Consider the following 22998-nt stretch of genomic DNA (forward strand, 5'->3'; position numbering starts at 1 on the left):
CAGCAGCCAGAGTTCAATTCTATGAATGTAAGCTCAACACAGAGAAAGCCATTTATCCTTTGTAATTCATCTTTATGGCATATTTATCCAGAGATTTATAATCAACTTCCAGTTTTAAATTATTTTCTTAGCACTTCAAAGAACCTGCCATCTCCTTCAGCAGGGAGTGACATGCATCACACAGAATGTTAAGTTAGTCCAAGTTTCAACAAGTTTCAAGACCAGAAGTCTTACTTGTTAGAACACACCTCTTTTCCAACTATTTCCCCTCATTCCCACCCCTTCCCAGCAATGGGCAATTACTTTACAAGAAATGTAAAATGGGATACGGTGCACACAAAACCTACCCCTCACTAATACTGAACAGAAAAGCCTATTTTCCAATTACAGGACATCCTTCTCTAAACTTAGGTCTGCACTGGTGCAGTCTGCACTGTTTTAAGATTACCACAAGGATAATACCAATAAGTACATATATTTTATTAAACCAAATTAAAAGCCTATGAAGTTAATTGGGGAAAAGTTTAATATTGCTACTTCAGAGCACTAGAACACACAAAGTGAATCCTTGTATTGAGTCAATATTAAGTATTAATTGCATGACCATCATAGCACCTCTTAACATTATCACACAATAACCAGTTATCAACTGCTTTTAAAACTAAAAAGGGTACAGTCCAATATTTATAACTTGCACACTGTTACTATATAGAAACTAGGTGCGTGGTAGTGCTGCAAAAATGGAAGCCTGCAGTTTTGACAAAGATGCCAAGTCATGTTGTAGACAATTTCAGTCAAACTGGCAATACTGTTTAAGCTAATAACACAGCAAGAAATAAAGGACAAAAAAAAAAGCATTTTATAACCAAATAAACATCTGAAATTTCCTTTCCCTTTAAGAATACAAGTAAGGTCACTTTTAGCCTTGGAACAGGATACATGTTTGCCTATGATGATCTTGCTAACTACTACACAATATCTGATGTCCTCTGCTAAGAATATATTTTAAGAAAGCTGCAGTTACAAGAGGCATCTAATGTAATATCTAAAATTTCCTTTATGGCAATTATTGAATTCATTTGTCTTAAACAGTGAATATGGAAAGATGGCCTCATGTTTCCTTTTCAATAGTACTCTGAGGATCAAGTGGCTTTCAAGCAGCATGGTGGGTTTGAAGTTTTTGCAGTTTAGATCATTCTGTTGCGTTTATGAGTTGGTGAGTCTGTAATGACATCGCCACACTGGGCTGAGGTACGCTTTCTAGTTCCACCATTGTCCAAGTGGAGTGCCATTTCTTCTGATATGAAAGTGTTCAAATCAACATCATGAAGTCCATTTCTCCTTCGACTAGCATTGGAGCCACTGCTTACGTGAGTGGGTGAGCCTGGGGTACTTGAGCGAACACTTATACTAGCCATTGCACCACTGAGACCTAGGGAGAAAAAAAGAGGAAGGATTTAGGTCAGATAGTAAAGAAAAGTTAGTTTCCCATGTGTGGCAGAAGGGATGACACTTATCTGACTTCTAGAGGTAAGTTAAAGGCACTTCATCCTACTATTTGTGCCACACTTCCTCATAGTCCAGACCATACCTTCCCAGCTTTTAATCCATTTAAGTATAACAATTACCAGAACTGCTTCTTATGACATTAAGATAAGCTTATACACCAAGTTGTAACAGCACATTGTAACAAATGCTAGCTTCATAAACATGACATGCTGTTCAAAATGTGTACATACTCAGAGCAGACCACTTCAATGTAAAACACTAGACCAGTAGTTACACAGAAGGAAAACCCCCTACCAAGGATATCCAGGTTGACCTGATTTGGTCTTGTTTCAACCACCACCACTCTGCTCCCTTTCACTGCCTCAGTCACTAGGTCTAAAGAAAAATGCAGTGTGACAGATCTGACAGGTACACAAGAGCTAGTTTGTAAGTTAAAGCTTTATTTCATGGCTAACACTATCAGCCAAGACATTAGTATTACTAGAATTCAGAAGAGCACTTAAACAAGCCAATGAGACAATCCCCCAAATTTACTATTGACAGGTTGTTCCAAAACACTTGTCACAGGTACCCTGCAAATACTTCAGTTTGAATTCAGATTATCAAAGTGTTTAACTAAAAGAGAAGTTTGTTTCATGTAGAAATAAGGCTATAAACAAGAAAATAATGAATTTCATACTACATACTTCATCTTCTGCAATGTTGCTATTACAACTGTGCAACAGTAGGACACTAAAATTCAGTAAAGGCTAACATATGAAAGCATAACAACTCTTGTCAAACTGGAATTCAGGCTCTATTTGTAGGAACACAGGAGCTCAGAGGTGAGACAAACATCTTTGCTGTCATAACTGCTTCAAATCTGAGTAGTATAAGGAAAGTACAAGAGCATCTGTTGGCCTTAGAAATAAACTATCAAAGCTAGTGTCAAGCACAAGTCACACAAAAAGATGAAGAGCGCAACAAGATCTACATCTGTGTATTTTTCTAGCAAAAAGAACAAGTGAATGTTAAGCTGTTCAAGATTTGCCTCAGTAACTTTCAAAATCATGAGCCCCAACGTTCTCTCCAGTCTCAAATATTCTATACCTCTGTCCAGCCACCATACACCCTGTTTGCAAAACCATTTAATACATAACTTCATATATAGTCAAGGCAGTAGCCAGAACTCACATGCTGACAAGTAAAGCTTAACCTATCAGCGACTGGCAGGCCAAATAAGCCTCTTCAGAGGCTCTGTGAAGAGAGGACTACTAGAGCTATTAGATCAGTTGCTAGAAACATCAAATAGAAGGTACATTCTAAAACCATCTGCAGCAATGTCAGGTTACATTACAAGTCAGGATAGAACAGGCCAACCTGTATCACTGTTGAAAGAACATTTGAAGCTTAGATCTTGTAACAGCACAGGCTATGATTGGGCATTGTACAACCACTAGCAGAACCAGCCACACGTCACTGATGCTTCCCTTAGAGCTTTTTGCTTACAGTTCTAAGTGGTGTCCCAACAACTCAGAGGCATGGTTTTAAGTTTCACAGGGACCCTGCAGATTTTAACATTAAAATCACCTTTCATTAACAGCAGAAAGTATTTGAACAGCAGAAGCTGTCTTAGTGAAAAGGTAATTCAGAAACAAGGTTTGTTCTAGCACTCCCAGGATTAAAGTCAAGCTTAAACTCAAAACCATTAGGAAAAGAGGTTCCTATACATCTACCAAAGAAAGTAAAGCCAACTGATGACACAGATGTATGATCAAATATATAATTCTGAGACTACAGCTGGGACAGGCCACCAGCATGCAAAAATCACTTCACAATTTAAAGACAACAGCAAGTTCCACTTCAACAGGCACAACATACATTAGAAAAAACTATTTATCCTTCACATTTAAATGGCAGAAAAACACAGCACACCGGAAGTTTCAAATCCAAATTGACTGCAGAAATTTCCCCCACCTTATTATTCCAAGCTCTGGACACAAGTTTAGCATTGTACTTCCACTGAGAATCAACTATTTACACTACTTACCAGTCATTTACTCTTACATAACGCATAAACAAATGGCTAATATACCGAGTTCCATCAGGACATCTTTGCATTATGTCTGTTGCCCAAGTAAGGAGAGAAGCAATATTCAAAACAAACCCCAAAATTGAAATGCCATGTGAGAATACATTTTTTGGCATCACTCAATAACTATGTTGAAGTAAACCCTTTTCAATAACAAGCATTTTTTTTAAATAGTAGATAAAGCTAGAATTAAAAGATGTATCTGTAAAATGCTACAGCATATTCTTAAACAAGCTGTAAGGTTCACAAGCAATGCCTCAAGCAGGCATTGACTTTTCAATATTTAGGAAATATTGAATGACTATATTTAAATACAAACAACCTTCAGGAGATAATCAAGAAGTTCAAGTCTTCCATCAAACCTCGTATCAGAAGCAGAGGAGCTTTGAAATATTACTGAGATAGGAGTGCAAGAAAATTGTATCAGTACATGGACTTCCAGTTGCAGTTTAATCTTGCATCTCATATAGGCACTTAATACTGAAGTAGTGAGTAACAGTCATTACCAAGTATGCTAACAGACTGAGTGACAATTTGGTATCAGTTACCGGCAGTTAACCATATTTCACAGCACTACACATCAATCCAAGAGAGCAGAACTGTCAAACGAAACATTTGGATCAGTTTAGGATGGGGTAATCAAGCTAACATGGAAGACTCTGAAGGAAAATTCAAGGCATGCACTGAGATACCAAATTGCCACTTCATGGAAACAACATCTTTGAAGACACTCAGCAATGCAATTGAGAAGATCTACTTTTGTTGACAGGAAGCATCTTTCAGGAACTGTGATCCACAGTTCATTTTTTCTTGGAAAATTGTTGTAATGCAAAGAAGAATCCTCAAAGACCCATTTACTGTGAATTATTCAGAGTTTCAAGTTTTCAGTGTACTCAGTCCTCTTCCCAAAGTATTTAAACCATTTAAAGCAGTAAATCAAGCAGAAGTAGATACTAGGAAATAGTAAGATGACTGTTGGCAACACTATTTCATAACCTCAAATTTCTGTATCATGATTAAATGACCTAATCACAGGCACATCAGTTGTCTATACAACAGTATAGAGATTCAAACAGCTACTTAAATAGAACTCATGACCACCTCTTAAGCCTCACACTCCTTTTTAAAGGAGATCTTGCCATGTGGTGCTTTCCTTTTTTACTAGAGGCCTTCAAGAGAGACACATGGCACTCTCTTCAAACTTCAAAGGACTGAAGTGGAGGGCATATCTGAAATATTCTGCAGTATTCTCATTCCTGCCATATCTTTCAATCATCAACAATATGGAATTCACAGCCAATAATTTCACAAAGCACTGTTTTTATGTGAAGCTACATTCTAAGTCATTACAATACTAGCAGGAAAAGCTGCAGTTTATACACTATGACCAATAATAGCTAATTTGTAACTAAGTACTCTCCAAAAAGTATCAAGTTATTCCAATGCTTGGCTAAAAGTCTGTTTTATGGAGTATGAAATACTTAAGGTAGATAAAGCTGCCAACATTAGCAGGTTTATCAATACTGGCCTAATAAACTGCAAGTAGTATTTTATATGCACTGTAATTCATAATGGATATGGCTATTCAGGCCACTACCACCAAATAAGATATGGCATAACTACTGTTCAGTATAGTAACAGCATTACCTATTGTTTTCCAGAAGTTTTAATCAGGATGTATCAAAACCCATTGTCGTGGTTTAAACCCTAGCCAGACAGCTTGTTCACTCACTCCCATTGGGTGGTGCCGGGCTGAGAGCAATCGAGGGCCCCACCCCCCACCACAGGGCTCTCCCCTTCCCCACTCCAGGAGGGACAGGGAGGAGGATCAAAAGAGTGCAACTCCCACAGGTTGAGACAGGAACAGTCCAGCAACCAGTGTACAACACAAATCACCACCGCTACTACCAACAACAACAATAAGAGAAAATAACAAGGGAAGGGAATACAATACCACTGGCCAAGAAACGAGTCCCACCCAGAAGCCCGTGTCCTTCCGGGTAACTCCCAGGTACCCCCCACCCCAGGCATGACGTGCTGTGGTATGGAATACCTCTTTGGCTAGCCTGGGTCAGGTGCCCTGTCTCTTCTTCCTCATGGCTTCCCCTCCTCCCTGGCAGAGCACGAGCCTCACAAAGTCCTTGGTCAGGGTAAACATCACTTAGCAACAACCAAAAACATCGGTATCACCAGCACTGTTCCCAAGCTGGAAGTCAAAACACAGCACTGCACCAGCTACCATGAAGGAGAAACATGACTGCTACTGCTGAACCCAGGACATTATCCACCCCTTATTCCATACCATTCACATCATGCTCAGATCCCACATTTTCAATACACCATCGCTCTCCCACATATATACATCCATATACACACAGACCAAGAGAAAGAGATCATTTTCTTACTGCATGGACCAATCCCTATAATGCTGCCGAGTCCATTCAGTCCATGATGTCAGGTTCCATCTCTTGTAACAATCTTTCAGGGCAGGAAAGGCTGTGTGCAGTATTGGATCGTTGCCTGCTGATGCTGGTCGTTCCTTTACTGCAGAACTCATCCGGTTCTATCAAAGTTCATTCTCTGTTGGGATGATGGTTGCAGGGAAGTCAGGGCTAGTCGCTGGTGACCTGGAGGCATCTATTTGATGAGCTATAAAAGTATTACACAGCAGGCAAGAGCATACAATTAAGTTCGTTGGCCGTTTTCCCCTAAAATCAAATCCCCTTGAGGTATACATCGGACTTCCCCATCTTCCCGCATTACCCACCAAGTATATCCAGGTCCCTGAGCAAAAGCAATCCCACGAGTGGGTTTGCCTTTACCTGAAGCAGGAATAACCCAGACTGTCTTCCCCAGCAAATTCTTCATATGCACCACGGGAACTTTGTCCCCCTCTACAATATGTAAAAGTTCTGACTGGGCTGGGCCAGCCCTGTTGGCAGATCCTCTGGTGTTGACCAACCAGGTGGCCTTTGGTAAATGTGTACCCCAATGTTTGAAAGTTCCCTCACCCATTGCTCTCAGTGTAGTTTTTAACAGCCCATTGTACCGTTCGATTTTCCCAGAGGCTGGTGCATGGTAGGGGATGTGATATACCCACTCAATGCCATGCTCTTTGGCAGAAATATCAGTAAGGTTATTCCAGAAATGAGTCCCATTGTCTTACTCAATTCTCTCTGGGGTGCCGTGTCGCCACAAAATGTGTTTCTCAAGGCCCAGGATAGTGTTCCAGGCAGTGGCATAGGGCACAGCGTATGTTTCCAGCCACCCGGTGGTTGCTTCCACCATGGTAAGCACATGGCGCTTGCCTTGGCGGGTTGGTGGCAGTGTGATATAGTCAATCTCCCAGGCCTCCCCATATTTATACTTCAACCATCGTCCTCCATGCCAAAGAGGCTTTAACCGCTTGGCTTGTTTAATTGCAGCACATGTTTCACACTCATGAATAACCTGGGCAATAGTGTCCATTGTTAAGTCCACCCCTCGGTCACAGGCCCATCTATATGTTGCATCTCTGCCCTGATGGCCTGAAGTGTCATGGGCCCACCGGGCCAAAAATAATTCACCTTTATGTTGCCAATCTAAGTCCATCTGAGCCACTTCAATCTTAGCCGCTTTATCCACTTGTTGGTTATTCTGGTGTTCCTCAGTGGCCCGACTCTTGGGTACATGGGCATCTACATGACGTACCTTCACCACCAGGTTCTACACCCGGGCAGCAATATCTTTCCACAGTGCCGCAGCCCAGATGGGTTTACCTCTGCGTTGCCAGTTGCTCTGCTTCCATTGCTTCAACCACCCCCACAGGGCATTTGCCACCATCCATGAGTCAGTACAGAGATAAAGTACTGGCCACTTTTCTCGTTCAGCAATGTCCAGGGCCAGATGGATGGCTTTCACCTCAGCAAACTGACCCGATTCACCCTCTCCTTCAGCAGTTCTGCAACTTGTCATCCAGGACTCCATACAGCTGCCTTCCATCTCTGATGCTTTCCCACAATACAGCAGGACCCATCAGTAAACAAGGCATACTGCTTCTCACTTTCTGACAGTTTATTATATGGTGGGGCCTCTTCAGCACGCACTGCCTCCTCCTCTGGTGATATTCGAAATCTTTGCCCTCTGGCCAGTCCATGATGACTTCCAGAATGCCTGGACGACTGAGATTTCCTATTCGAGTTTGTTGTGTAATTAATGCAGCCCATTTACTCCATGTAGCATCAGTTGCATGATGTGTAGAGGAGACCCTGCCTTTGAACATCCATCCCAGCACGGGCAACCGGGGTGCCAGGAGGAGCTGTGCTTCAGTGCCAATCACTTCCGAAGCAGCTCGAACCCCTTCATACGCTGCCAGTATCTCTTTCTCAGTTGGGGTATAGCTGGCCTCAGATCCTTTGTATCCCCGACTCCAAAAGCCGAGGGGTCGACCTCGAGTCTCCCCTGGAGCTTTCTGCCAGAGGCTCCAGGTAGGACCGTTCTCCCCAGCTGCAGTGTACAGTACATTTTTTACATCTGGCCCGGTCCAGACTGGTCCAAGGGCTACTGCATGAACTATCTCGCGTTTAATTTGCTCAAAGGCTTGTTGCTGCTCAGGGCCCCATTTAAAATCATTCTTCTTCCGGGTCACATGACAGAGCGAGCTTTCAATCGAACTGTAATTTGGGATGTGCATTCTCCAGAACCCCACTGCACCCAAGAAAGCTTGCGTTTCTTTCTTACTAGTTGGAGGAGACATTGCTGTTATCTTGTTGATCACATCTGTGGGGATCTGTCTACATCCATCTTGCCATTTTATTCCTAAAAATTGAATCTCCTGTGCAGGTCCCTTGACCTTACTCCGTTTTATGGCAAAACCAGCTTTCAGCAGAATTTGGATTATTTTCCTCCCTTTCTCAAAGACTTCTTCCATTGTATTGCCCCACACAATAATGTCATCAATGTACTGCAGGCGTTATGGAGCTTGCCCCCTGTTCCAGTGCAGTCTGGATCAGTCCATGGCAAATGGCAGGGCTGTGTTTCCACCCCTGGGGCAGTTGGTTCCAAGTGAACTGGACACCCCTCCAAGTAAAAGCAAACTGTGGCCTGCACTCTGCTGCCAAAGGAATGGAGAAAAATGCATTGGCAATATCAATCATGGCATACCACTTGGCTGCCTTTGACTCTAGTTCATACTGAAGTTCTAGCATGTCCGGTACGGCAGCACTCAAGGGTGGTGTGACTTCATTCAGGCCACGATAGTCTACTGTTAGTCTCCATTCTCCATTAGACTTTCGCACTGGCCATATGGGGCTATTGAAGGGTGAGCGGGTCCTGCTGATCACCCCCTGACTCTCCAGTCTACGGATCAGCTGACGGATAGGAATCAGCGAGCCTCGGTTGGTGCGATATTGCCGCCGGTGCACTGCTGTGGTTGCAATTGGCTCTTGTTCTTCCACTTTCAGCAACCCCACAACAGAAGGATCCTCTGAGAGATGAGGCAAGGTGGACAGCTGCTCAATTTTCTCAGTCTCCAAAGCAGCAATACCAAAAGCCCATTGGTACCCTTTTGGGTCTTTGAAGTACCCTCTCTTGAGGTAGTCTATGCCGAGGATGCATGGAGCCTCTGGACCAGTCACAATAGGGTGCTTTTGCCATTCCCTCCCAGTCAGGCTGATTTCAGCCTCCAGCACAGTCAACTCTTGGGATCCTCCTGTCACTCCAGAAATATAGATGGATTCCACCCCTTGACAGCTTGATGGCATCAGGGTTCACTGTGCATGGGTATCTACTAGAGCCTTATACTTCTCTGTGGGACTGATGTGCCAGGCCATCTGATTTACAGTCCAGTAAATCAGACTGTCCCCTACCTCCACCTGGCTGGAGGCAGGGCCCCTCTAATGGTCATCACAGCATTGGACATTTAAGTCGTGGTAAAAGGGATTATTCTTTGTTATCACAGGAGCTGGAGTAAAATCAGCTCTTCCACTCCATCTGGGAAACTGCTCACCAGAGACTGAAGCTGTAGCTCTCATGGGATGATCAGTCTTGGCCCTTGCTCCCCTCTTTATTTCACTCACCCGCTCCTCCAAAGCTGAAGTAGGTTTTCCATCCCACACGTAAAACCATAGGGTAGCCCATGGTGTATACCTCCTGTATCTCCTCTCTTGAACAATAGGACTCCTTCTGTTAATAGCTGAGACGTGTGTTGGTACATGTGAGGAGCTGGATAAATCGGACAGATCGTCCCTCAATTGTTTGAGGTCCTGGGACAGTTTTTCCACAGCTGAGATGATGGAAGGGGTGAGATTGTCTTCGAATTCTCAGAGTTTATGAACCATTTCATCCACTGTTAGTAGTACTATGTCATTCCAGGTTACTGTTGCCAATGAATGGGCATATGATGACAGTGCATTCCGTGTAAGTTTTTGCCACATGGGTCATGTACATTCAACTTCATCTGGATCTATGGGTGTATCCCCGTTATTCAGCTTGATGTGATAGATCATCTCTACGACGGCTGACTCCCTCAGAGACTGGATACCTTTGTCTATAGTAGTCCACTTGGCCGAACGACTCATAACATCATCCTTGTATGGAAACCTTTCTTTCACAGCTGCCAAGAGCCACCTCCAAAGACTGAGGGACTTTTTCTCTCTTGCAATTGCTTTGTCAATTCCCCCTTCTCTAGCAAGTGATCCCAGGTGCCTGGCTTCTGTACCTACTAGCTCGTGACCATCGGCCCCACTGTCCCAGCATCGGAGTAACCAGGTGATGATGTGCTCCCCTGGTTGATGGGTAAAATCTTTTCACATATTCTGTAGCTCAGTTGAGGACCGAGGTCGAGAAGTTACCTCTTCCTCTTCTTCTTCTTCATCATGTGATGATGACTCCCAATCAGATGCTAGACCAGGTGGTTAATTCATTGTTTCTTCATCTTGCTTCACCCTTCTTGGCTCTTTTTTTGCTTGTTCTCTTGCATACAGGGGCAACCGATATTGGTACGAATTGGTCCTCTGGTTTGGCTGCAGTGATTATCACTGTGGTTTGAGTAGCAACTGTACTTGTTGCTGGGGGTGGTGTAGCTGCTGTGCTTGGAGCTGGGGTAACCACACTGTCTGTTGCAGTCAAAGTTTGAGCAGCTGCTGTACTTGCCACTGGGGTAGCTGCACTGTTCATTGCAGCCAAAGTTTGAGTAGCGACTATACTTGTCTCTGGGGGTGGTAAAGCTGCTGTGCTTGGAGCTGGAGTAGCTGCGCTGACTGTTGCTTTGCCCTCAGATCCACTGACATTTCTTTTCCTTTTGAAGGTGCTGGAGAGTGTTGAACAAGGCCCTGTAAGCATAGGCCAAGCCCCAGCACGTTGCCATGATTTCTCCATCTCTGATATGGCCAGAATGACCACACACCTCATTTAAGTGTTTTACTAATTCTTCTGGACTTCGCAGTTGTTCAGTAGTGAAATTCCAAAGTACTGGAGGAGTCCACTGACCTAGATACTTGCCCATACTATCCCACACGCCCTGCCACTCATGACTGTCCATCCTCAGGGAAAATCTCTTGGTCCTCCTACATCATTGTTTGACCCCAGACAAGACTCAAACCTGACTCTGCTTAAGTCTTGAAATCAGTCGTGGGCAAAACACACTCTGTACACGTGCTAGCATGGTGATTCCCATCACTATCAGCAAACAAGTCTCAATAGCATTAAAAGGTCATTCAAAACTTCAAAACTCTCAAATGTAAATGGTCTGGGGGGAGGACTGGGAGGGTAAAAGGATGTCTCCTTCTCAGGTGCTGAACCTGAGAAGGAGAAAAAAGATGTGTAATTGCTAAGCACTTCTATTATATACCTCCCAAAGTATAAAGGTGGTGACCACCCTGGGAACATAAGCCAGATCAGTTTCATGATCAATGATTCTATTGTATTACAAGTCATTACGATAAAGTACAATGAGACAAAAACCTTAGCCCAAGCCCCACACTTGAAAAACACTAATACAGCAAATACCGGATGGAAGTAAGATACAATATACTGAAACTGTGAGATCAAGAGGAACAACCTTGAGAGCCAATAAATCAGCATTGTGATGAGTGACTATTAATCCGGTCAGATCTATTGTTATCTCAACCCCTCGGGCCCCACACTGAGTGCCAAAAAAAAAAACTGTCGTGGTTTAAACCCTAGCCAGACAGCTTGTTCACTCACTCCCAGTGAGGGGTGCTGGGCTGAAAGCAATCGAGGGCCCCACACCCACCACAAGGCCCTCCCCTTCCCCACTCCCGGAGGAACGGGGAGGAGGATCAAAAGAGTGCAACTCCCACAGGTTGAGACAAGAACAGTCCAGCAACCAATGTACAACACAAATCACCACCGCTAACACCAACGACAACAATAAGAGAAAATAACAAGGGAAGAGAATACGATACCACCGGCCAAGAAACGAGTCCCACCCGGAAGCCCGTGTACTTCCGGGTAACTCCCAGTTACCCCCCACCCCAGGCATGACATGCTGTGGTATGGAATACCTCTTTGGCTCGCCTGGGTCAGGCACCCCGTCTCTGCTTTCTCACGGCTTCCCCTCCTCCCTGGCAGAGCATGAGCCTCACAAAGTCCTTGGTCAGGGTAAACATCACTTAGCAACAACCAAAAACATCGGTATCACCAGCACTGTTCCCAGGCTGGAAGTCAAAACACAGCACTGCACCAGCTACCACAAAGGAGAAGCATGACTGCTACTGCTGAACCCAGGACACCCATTCACATTTAAGTGTGACTGAAGCAGGAATTAGGTAACCTCAGATAGCTACAACACAGCATGCAAAGAGATCCTTGTCGCTCCTGTCTTATACTTGCCCTTTCACATTACTGCTCAAAGAGCAAGTTCAGCAGTACCTACCAACACTGCAACTACGATAGCTGTACACACACACATACACCCTTTAGCTTAAACTTTCTCAAAGCAAGTTGAACTCTGTTCTCCCATCCCCTCTTCTACCAAGTGCTGCTTCTCCACCCTGGTAACAACTGCTGATGTCTTACATTGCAGTTTAATACTTTGAGAATAAAGAGGCCTAATGGAAATCAAAGGTTCTTTAAAAGGGCCAAGCCACACTCTTACAGGCTAGAGCAAGGGCTTCTCCCATTCCAAAGAGACTGAATCACATGAATGATACACAGCAACATTAAATCTAAGGACCAAAAAAACAAACCCACCAAAAAAACGCTACCAAAAAAAAAAAACAAACACCACCACCACCTTAACACTCCCTTCACTGTGGTGTTGCCCATTCATTTAATTTGAAGTTAAGAATGTTCACATCTAATATATTTCAGCATTGCATTCCCAAGCTTGCTTCTTCCCCTTACTCAAATCATGGCATTTTTCTCCTCTTACACTTGGGAGAATCATTTCTAAAACATGGAGCACACCCTAAAGTAAAAGGCCAAAGCATTATTTCAAACATGGACTGTGCACAGCTACCAGCACAGCAAGCCTTCATATATTGGCTACAGACGGCAGCAAGTGACCTGGCACACACCAGCTTTTGGGAATCTTATGCCTCTTTAGCTCAGTTTGATGCAATTCGGTCATTTGAAAGTCTTCTCCTACAGAACTGGATATGGCAATACACATCTAAATAGTAGGCAAAAATACACCCGTATCCATGCTAACTCCAATTACATATTCGGGAATGGTGAAAGTTAAAAACTTGACTCTGTGATGATAAACAATAAAGGTATTTGTCTTCTACCACATCTTAAAATGTCTCATACTTAACATCCAATTCTTTAAATTCTGCATCATCAGGTGCAGAATTGCTCAAGTTTCAGAAAGAATTTATTATCTTGAGCTAGCTACTCAGCTTCTCTTGAAGCCTTTAATTCAGGTATCCATACTTCAAGTTTCCACCAATTCTGTTTCAAAGGTTACCAATCAGTACAACAACAAAGCTGATATTAAAGGCAAAGATTTTATTTTTTTTTACATTTGCCAGAGTTCACACTCTCAAGAGATTACTTAAACCCCAAAACACACTCTCAAGTACCCTTTAAGGTACACACTTAAGGTAAAGTATTCAGTAACAGCTGCACAGCATACATGCCACAGTTTCAAGAAAAGGTAGATCACATACACCCTAAACATTCTTGTGTTGACATAGTTTTGTCGTGATCATTTTACTTTTATCTACCATAAAAAGTCTTGAAAGCAGAACAATAGAGAAGTTTCCTTACAGCACACAAAGACTATGATAACATCACAAGATTAAATACTGGGTTGAAAATCCCTAGCTTTGGTTAAACTGCCAGCTACTTCACAGAGCTACATTATAGGTCAGATATAATGTTTGAGGTAAAAGGCCAAGAAACCAGTCTTAACAGATTTCTTTCCAAATGCAGCATACAGTTTTCAGATTGTACTGATAGATTTTTTCAGATTGTTTCAGACTGTACTCTTCTCTGATGCTTTTGTCTACGGAAATATACCTAGAACTGTGTATTCCAGGAATTATAGTTACTAACTACTTGGTGACTACAGCTTCTATCAAAGTTTTAAGACTTGATTGTCAACAATTTACATGTTATTTATTTGTTAGTTATTTCTCCCAAAGAGCAAGATCAGCAAATGCAGCACCATGGTCTTATTTTGAGAAGTGCATGAACCAACTCTGGTTTCACCAAGCTTTATTTGGTGTCACAGATTCACACCTACTCCTGCTTCATTAAAAGAAGTCTTGCTCAGGGCAGCAAAACCCTAGTATTATCCCTTAAATCTAATCCAGCCCATCCATGTTACCAATAAGTGACACCATTCCCACAGGTACCCTACCAGCACAAAACAAAGCCTCAAAACAAAAGCCACAAAACATTCCAGTCAAAGTGCCCCTTAAAGCCTTAAGCCTGATTACTTACTGAGGCTGCCACTCACTATCACCAGGTTGTATCCTCACAGTATCTAGAAGCAGCAAATCACTGCCAGAAATGAAGATAAGCATAGCCCTAAAGAGGGCATTCATCTATACACACCTGAAGATCCTACCGAGGTTTCAAAATCAAAACACAGTTTCAAGAAGCCCTATGATAAATAGAATAGTTTGGGAGATTATCCATGATTTCATTAATGATAAAGAGGGGGAGAAGCTGGATGAATGTAGATATTGTAGACAATAACCTAAAAACAGCCAAGTCAAGCACAAGCCTAGTTACCAAAGGCTTAGCACAAAAGCATCTGTGTCAAAGACTAGACTGAAACAGATACCAAGGGAACTTAATTCAGAAGGTGACCGACATTAATCTTGTCCACCAGCTGATGAGGGGAAGAGTGCACTTCTAGCCCCTGCAGTGCCAGAGTGGGGAACTTCCTACAGTCCTAACGACCCTGTATTAGGTTATGAAATATGAAAGAAAACTTTATAGCATGGGAGTCTTGAACCACAAGGTATAGAGAAATGACTTCCATGAACCACCTCTATACAAAGTAGATGCTAAGAAACAACAGTACATGAGAGGTATATTACCAATAAAAACGCCTGAGTTTATTCTGCTTGAGAGCTCACTGTGCTGAAGCAAGTCTACTTGCTTACTTCCACCTGAGAGTAAACTTTTGCAGTTACAAAGCCAACTGCATGCCAGAGTCATACTGTCAGAAAGCAAGATACTTTAAAGAGGGTGTATATATCAGGTGAGAGCCTGTTTCTGCAGTTCACATGAAACTAGCTTTACCTACTGAAGAAGCAGTACTGGTGCACAGAATTCTCTACCCAGCTTCCAATATGAGGAGGAAAACTGCCAAAAACAGCATGACCAGGTGGAAACATGCTTGATTTAAATGGCAACAGAGCAGCCAGCAAATAAAACTAGAATTAGGCTGTCACCTAGACAGTAACAGTGTCTGGTTTATGTATCTTGAGAAACCACCATAGCACAGCAAAAGCAAAGACTGCATTTTCAGGAATCCACTCATCTAATTAACTCATTAATTCCATACCCCACACAAAACTGAAACAGTAAAAGTTTCCTTTAAGTTTCATAAGTAGTACTTCTAGATAGTTTGACTTTTTCTGCTACCTTCTAGAACTTTACATGGTATAAACCCTATGGGTGAGCTGCTTCATTTCACCTCAGGAACAATTTAAGCAAATGATAAAAATGTTCCTAATAGGTAATAGTCCAATATAGAATAAGCTACCGAATATTGAGATCTGAAAAGGAGAAGAGATACACCACCATCGTTGTTGGTGATGGCAAGGAAGGAAATTCAGTACAACACTGGAAGACACCTAAGCCTGAAAGTGAACTAGAACCAAGTTCTAAACAGGACTAAATTACTGCAGTGACATGCAAGTGAGGTATCCTTTCTAGGGTACTTGAGGCAGAATGCTAAACACCACATATCCAGCAAATAACAAACGTACAACAGTGAGGTATAGTACCCCAGAGACAGACACTTCACACATTAAATTCCCTCTCCAACTTCACAAAAATTTGCTAGTTACTTGCTACTAGCCAAATCTAACATTTACCAAGTTGCTAGCATAGTATTATTTTCCAAATACTATCTGCTTTAGCATTGGTATAAACGCCAAATCTGGTCAAGCTTCAAACACACTACCAAGAGTTGATACTTAACTGTTGAGTTCACTGCTGTAGAGTATTAGAGCCAAACCTCATTTTTATCTTTTCTTCATTCAAAATATTGGAATATGCGCCTTTTTAGTAGCTAGTATGCCTTATACATGCCAACACTGACTCATTCTCGAGGAGAATGAAACCTTCAGCTGGAACATCAGGTACATGATATGGAACCAGCAATGGCCACAAGCCAGACATGCTTTAACCACCTGCCCCCCAAAATTTTAACCAAGTAGCATTAGAAAAAAAAATATTGTTACCATGCAGAGCTATGGCTTCACGGAAGGGTTGCAAATCAGTCTCTACAGATGAACTAGTTTCTGTTGAAGTAGCTCGATTAGGGGATACTACAGTCAGTCTTGGGGGAGCTCTAGAATTTCTTGGAGGAGGAACTTTTCCACATAGGAAGCTGATCAAGTCTTCTCTACGAATAGTTCTTCTGCGTTTTTTAACCCAAGCTAAGACATCCTTATTCCGACGCTGATAGCCAATCTGAATTCCTACATCAAAGCTTCGCTGATGGACATCCACACTTTCTGCAAGGAGACAAAAAAAAAAGGTTTTCAGCGTTACAGATATAGCAACATATAGTATGACATACCAGTGACGCTGCCTCCTGTCAACCATGGGGAAGAAGTAATTCTTCTAAAGGTTATTGTAACAGTACCAGGTTAGCTGTAACAAATTAGCTATGAAACCTGAAAAGGGTATTAGGTAGAGTTGCATCCCCTTTGCAAATCAGAAAGTCAACAGCAACTTAAGCACCACCAAAACTGCATTTACCATACTTCAGGTCAGTACAACAGCACCTTTTACGACACTTATATTGCCACTAAAACCATACTTTGAGTTTGTCAGTCTGAGGATGGTACTCAAATCAACACAATGCACTTTAAGAGACATACAAAGTGCACCAGGACAGCCAGGAAACCCCACAAAGAAATAATGGCTTTGATTCTGGTAGGCAAAAAATTTTCAGGAAACTCAGACTTCTTTAGAGTTCCTCTCTAGTTTCTAGTAGAAGAACTAGAGTTCTTCTAGTTTCATCTGAATTTCAACTGCAGAGACAATTCACTGGAGGACACAGTTTTAAAACTGGTTAGAACATAAGTGTCCCCAGTGCCTTTTTATTAGGTAACATACCATTTATAAAAGAAGGCTAAACAGTTTCCTTCCCCACTTAGACCCCATTGAAAATTTTACATACAGAAGTTTTAAGCACATTATTTGCAATTAATCCCTCTCCAAAATGCAATTCCATTCTCCATTAGTATAACTGGTAACATCAGTGACAACTGTGTCTGCAAGAAATACTTCAATGCCTCGTAAAACATTGCTTTCAAAGTACTGAAGATTGTACTAGCTTGAGTACACTTCAGCCAACAGCAACAAGCCAGACAAACTGTATGGCTCAATTATGTACTCAACTCTGCCCTTCCTGTTCAGCATAAGTTTTAGAGCCTTGTGAACAGCTATTTTAGTTTTATAATAATTACTGCCATGTTGCTCTTGCTCCTTTAAAAGACACCAACATATCCACTTCAATTCCACTTTATTTCCATAGTTAATCTGGGAGAGCCAATTTAAGACAGCTTTTTATGTACCTGCTCTACCAACTGAAGTCCAACATAAGAGGCATTTGCCCAGAAAAATATTTGATTTATTTAAGAACAGCTGTCCAAGCTATTGGTTTACAGGTGAACAATGACCTACCTATCTAATCTGGTTATCACAGACCAAAAAAAAACCATGAAAATCATCATTGTTAAGTCCTATTTTTAGTCTTCTGTTCCAAGGCACCACTGCAATGCTCCACAGAAGAGACCAAAATCTACACTAGCAGAAAGCAGCCTTTCAAACATAAAACATAGTGAAAAACCATCTCAAAGTGATAGTTTCAGGGGGGGTTTATAATATAAGCAACACAGGTACACTGAGAAACTAACCTGTTAAGTGTACTTTTAAGCACTCCAAGAGTATTTTGCCTATGCTGCTGTGTAATCAAAACGCTAGAACATTTACAAATGCTAATTCTTGTGAAAGCAATGGCAACATGACAGACCATTCCTCCAGCTATTTGATACTCCACAGAAGCTTAGACTCTAATACACTCACACTAAAAGCTACCTAAATAGTTTGGAGCCAATATGAAAACTGACAATATTCCTTTAATCAAGTTCCAGAAATACAATGAGAAAGTCCTTCTGTGAGATTAGGAGCCCAGCTTTACAACAATAACCTCCTTTTCTTGTATATGAGAATGCCTTATAAAGGACTTAACTAGTTAGGAGGTCAAGCTCACTGACTGCTGATGCAGCCTGGGCAAGTTTTAAGCATCATGACTCTAGGAAACAGATTTTTATGGTAAAAGCTACAGCTACTTTGTATACAGAAGTTAAGCTGGCAAAATACAAGCATTCAAGCTACACACATTCTGAAAATTGACATTAGCAAACATTCAGTTTTATATAAAAATAAGGTAAATTACAGGTTTACAATTCTTATTCCACCATAAACCCAAGACTTCCTACAGTGGCCTTAAATTCTGAATCTTGCATTACATGTCATGCCTTCACTTATTCAGTGCAATCTGGAAGACAATCAAATATCTTTAAATGCAGCCACCAGCACCAATCAGAACCATTCATGATCCAAGACCTATTCAGTGTGGTCACTTGGATGGTATCACTCATGGTATTAAGCTTTTTCATCTATTTTCAGGAATGAAAAAAAAAAAGCTGACATTCAAGACATGGTATTATCCTTACATACTACTCCTCATGTAGTTCTTGTTGTAAAGAATTTTGACACCTCAAAAATCCAAGCATTCCTCAGATCAGAAACTAGCTGACAGGGCAAGAGGCAGTTTGTGGTTAGTTTACCACACCAACTACTTCTCCAGTGTTTTTACAGAGTCCTTCAAAACACAAATGTTACTGAGCTTGTCAGAAACAATATTTTCAAAGAGCCATGTTCATCACTAAGGAAGGCAAAACCACATTTAGAGAATTCAACTTATCTGGTAGGCCACTATCTAGCTGATTCTACCTGTGTTCTCAACAAATTTCTACCCATTTGGAAGCAGAAATGTAGAATTGAAAGACAGCAGTTCTAAGTAACAGAGGTACTTCAGCACCTAAAGGTCTGCTTGAAGGAAAGATCTGTTTCAGGTGTTGCTTTCTAAAGCATTACATTACACCTGACTAAAGACAGCTTCCTACTTAAATTCTAGTTTCCCTGTCACCACATACACACTCTTCTGTTAATCACATCACTGCAGAAAAATAAGGTTTAGTTTTGCCTATAGCACAAGTAATCAAACTATTTAATGAAAAAACAGCCTAATTCTTTGTAGTAAAGATGCTGTAAGGAAGTGCAATACCATTTGTAAAAAAAAAAATAATACTAAAATTATTCCAGGCAATTTATTGACACTACCTGCTGCTACTCTAGCACCATGCTCAAGTGACTCATGTCCCAGACCACTATCTAGTGACCCACTCCCTCAGGCCAAGGCCTACCCTGTTATATGACATGCTACCCCTTTATGTGACCTGTAATATACACTCAACACTTAAATGCACTTTCTACAGAAGTCATATCTGTCAGAGAGGGTTATGCATCCACATTTCTCCACATTTCTTCTTTGCTCTGTTCTCATCTATTAGAAACCTGTTCAGCTATCACAAGCACATTACTAAGTTAAACTGCTTACAGCAAATCCAGAATGGGAAAACTGGAGACAAATGAAAGATGCAGACGGAGCTATAGGTAATGCTGTACAGACCAAGAAAAAAAAACAACATCCTACAACTCAAAAAAAAAGTTTTATTTTCCTAGAAATGGAAGGCTAACATTGGGAATCACACCATGCCAATTTAAGCTTCCACTGATCTAGATATCATTTCCATGCAGTTTTGGGTTGGGTTTTTTTTGTTGTGTTTTTTTTTTAAACACACTAGTAATCACTGTTTCCTCTGCACACAAGAATTCTTGTGACAACCTAAAGAAAAGCAGGGCTCAGAAACAGATACTCACAGATTGGAACACATAGGAAAACCGCACTATGGAACAGCCACATGCAGAGTGCACCCTTACCACAGTTTTGGCTAACACTGCTTTCTTACAGGCACCCTGGCCACAGTCATAGCAACATTCTAGCACTTAGACTAGTAAGCTTACTTAAGAAGCCACACTGTTACAAGATGACAGAACTTTGTCACATACATCTACACAAAATTTTATAAACACTAAACCTAAACTACGGTTCACTACACCATGAAAAATACAAAATGCAGGACAGCGCAGTACTCTAATAAACTATTGCATCTTCCCTTAATTCACAACCCTGCACCACATATTATAAATATCCTCTTTTGAGACTCATGAAGTAAAAAAGCTTTTAAATTATTAGTCACTGACATGAGACAACAGAAAAGATTCAACCACTGTCAGCCAGAGGGGCCCAGGGAAAACTTTCAAGATTCAGGAAGCAGTCTCGGCTTAGATTTTATCAGGGTGAATAAGAGACATTAACAGGTCCTGCTTATGAGTAAGCCGGGGCAGGAGGCAGAGTCAGGCCCGGCTCAGCAGAGAGGGCTGCCAGGGCAGCAGGGGGAGGGCAGCCCCTTACCTTTGTAGAGGTTGGTGACCGCAGTGGCAGCGTTCTGGAAGGGGACCCAGAGGGAGAGCCCCGGCTGCTGGCACACCCGGTCTGCAGGGAGGGAAGGACACACGCTGTTTATTTTGGAGTCACCAACTCCGAACGGCCATGTTAGGTTTCGCCATTTTGTTCCACCTTCGGAAGGCAACTCGGGATCCGGGCCGAGAAGGGCGGGCCGGCAGCGGCCCGGGCCCAGGACCGGCGGCAGTGTTGTCCCCAGCCTGCCGGGGAAGCCGCCTGCGCGGCCCCCACCCGCAGCCCCCACGGCACAATGGGGCCGGCCCCTCACTTCGCCATTTTGTCGGAGCCTCTTCCCTGGGCTGGGCGTCGGGAGCCGCCGCCGGCAGGGCCGGGCTTCCCGGCCGGTCCCCACCCTCCCCGTCCCCGAGGCCCGCCGCTCCCCTGGCATTCACAGCGCTCCCCCCGCCGGCCAGTGCCCTCCCGGCGCGGCCCCCCGAAGAGGCCGCTTTCAGCCGGGGCGACTTGCTTCCCCGGGGCCTCCGGTGCAGGGCCGAGTCCCACCGGCAGCCTTTGCCCTCCCGTGCCAGCCGGGGTGGGGTAGGCCGGGCTAACGCCAGAGCCAGCCCTCGGGTATCGCCGGCCCAACTGTTCCTGGGCCTGGGCTGCCCCGCTAGAGGCCGCGAAGGGCGATGTCCGAGCAGCGGCCGCGGCTCCCCCTCACGCCATTTTGTTTTCCCGTCTGCCTCCATAGACGGGCGCGGAGCCCCCAGGCCGGAAGCCCGCTCCTCCCTTTACCCAGGCCGCCACATCCCCTTTGTGCCGTCGCGGCCCCGTTCCCACCCCACCACCGGCGGCTCAGTGGCGCCCACCCCGCCGTCACCTCCCCGGGCCCGGCCTCAGCCCTGAGCGCACCGCGCCCGGGCTCCACCGCCCGCCAAACCCCGTCCGTCCGTCCCCCCCCACCTCTCCCGCGACGCTCACCCTTGTAGAGCTGCGCCACAGCGGTGGCCGAGTTCTGGAAGAGGTGCCAGAGCTTCTGCTGCTTGTGCTCCGGCTGCGCCGCCTCCTCGTCTTGCAGCTCCGGAGCCAACGCCTCCTCCTGCTCAGCTTCAGCCAGGCACTGCCTCTCCCACTTGCTGAACCAGTGCTCGGGCCCGTGCTCTTGGATCTCCGCCTCGCCTTCTTCCTTCTTGTCCTCCATCCTCCGGCCGGCTCCGCAGTCCTCGCCGCCGCGCAGGCTCGGCCCCGCCACTCAGACGCGCTCCCCTGATCTCCGCAGCTGGGCCACCTCTACCTCACTCCCATACCGCCGAGCACCGACGCTCGACCGCCGGCTCTAAACACACTAAGCGTCGGCACCGCCCCGAGCGCAGTAAAACCCCGTCGGAAACGCCCGGGAACTTACCCCCGTCCAAAAACCGCCCCCAAAATTCGATTGGCAGCTGTTACACCGGCACCCTTCATTTGAATGGCACCTCCGGCTCTCATTGGACAGCCAGCACGTCAATCATGCTGACGTCAGAATGGGGGACCCGGCCGCAAAATTGTCATACACCCATGCGTAGTGTCGTCGGCCGCTCGGCGCAGGCGCAGTGGGCTTCTCTTCCTCGGCGCGGCCTGGTCCCGCCCCCTGGTGTGATGCGCTGGGCCCGCCGGCTGCTCTGCCTGGCGGCGCCCCTCACCGGCCGACGCGCCAGGGTCGCTGTCGTCGCGGGTACAGGGTGGCTGGCTGGGGGCCGGAGCGCCGTCACGGCCGCCGCGGGGGCAGGGCAGGGCGGTGTTGCCATCTTAGCGCTGAGGCCTTCCCCAAGCGCGTGAGGCGTTGCCTCGCCTCGGGCTTCCCCCGAGCCGCAGCTGTCGGGGCCAGAACCCGTGAGGTGGCGGCGGCCGCCGCGCTACCGCTGAGCGGCAGAGCCACCCCCGGGACGTGTTACCTCCACCCGGCTTGCGGCCACGGCGAGAGGGCCGAGGGAAAATGGCGGCGGCGCTTGGAAGTGCACGGCGTTGGCCGGGAGATCTGCACTGGGGACCCGAGCCCTTGCGATCCCGTCGCTGCCATTCTTACGCTTACATTAGTTACCATTTCTATTTGCATCGTACCGGGAAAAATCTCAGTAAACAGATGGAAATACCGGCTTTTTGCACATGTTCAAGGCACTCATTTACCTCACGATCTCTTAGAAAC

General features: G+C 44.4%; 1 protein-coding gene across 2 annotated transcripts; it reads right to left on the reverse strand.

Moving 5' to 3' along the window:
- Positions 1 to 459: 459 nt before the first annotated feature.
- HAPSTR1 (HUWE1 associated protein modifying stress responses) lies at positions 460 to 22253 on the reverse strand. Of its 2 annotated transcripts, XM_061474110.1 has the most exons (4): positions 21795 to 22252; positions 20823 to 20903; positions 16450 to 16725; positions 460 to 1432 (listed from the first exon to the last, which is right to left on the reverse strand). In XM_061474110.1, the coding sequence occupies exons 1-4, from the start codon at positions 22012 to 22014 to the stop codon at positions 1188 to 1190; spliced, it is 822 nt and encodes a 273-aa protein (XP_061330094.1). In that variant the 5' UTR covers positions 22015 to 22252; the 3' UTR covers positions 460 to 1187. The 2 variants fall into 2 exon arrangements, with proteins under 2 accessions (XP_061330094.1, XP_061330095.1); XM_061474111.1 differs by lacking the exon at positions 20823 to 20903 and having other exon boundaries at positions 21795 to 22253.
- Between the last annotated feature and the right edge of the window lie 745 nt (positions 22254 to 22998).

This window comes from Pezoporus flaviventris, unplaced genomic scaffold (genome assembly GCF_033815535.1).
Source record: "Pezoporus flaviventris isolate CSIRO_AGI_PZ_B2104156 unplaced genomic scaffold, CSIRO_AGI_Pfla_v1 ptg000078l, whole genome shotgun sequence".
NCBI lineage: Eukaryota > Metazoa > Chordata > Aves > Psittaciformes > Psittacidae > Pezoporus > Pezoporus flaviventris.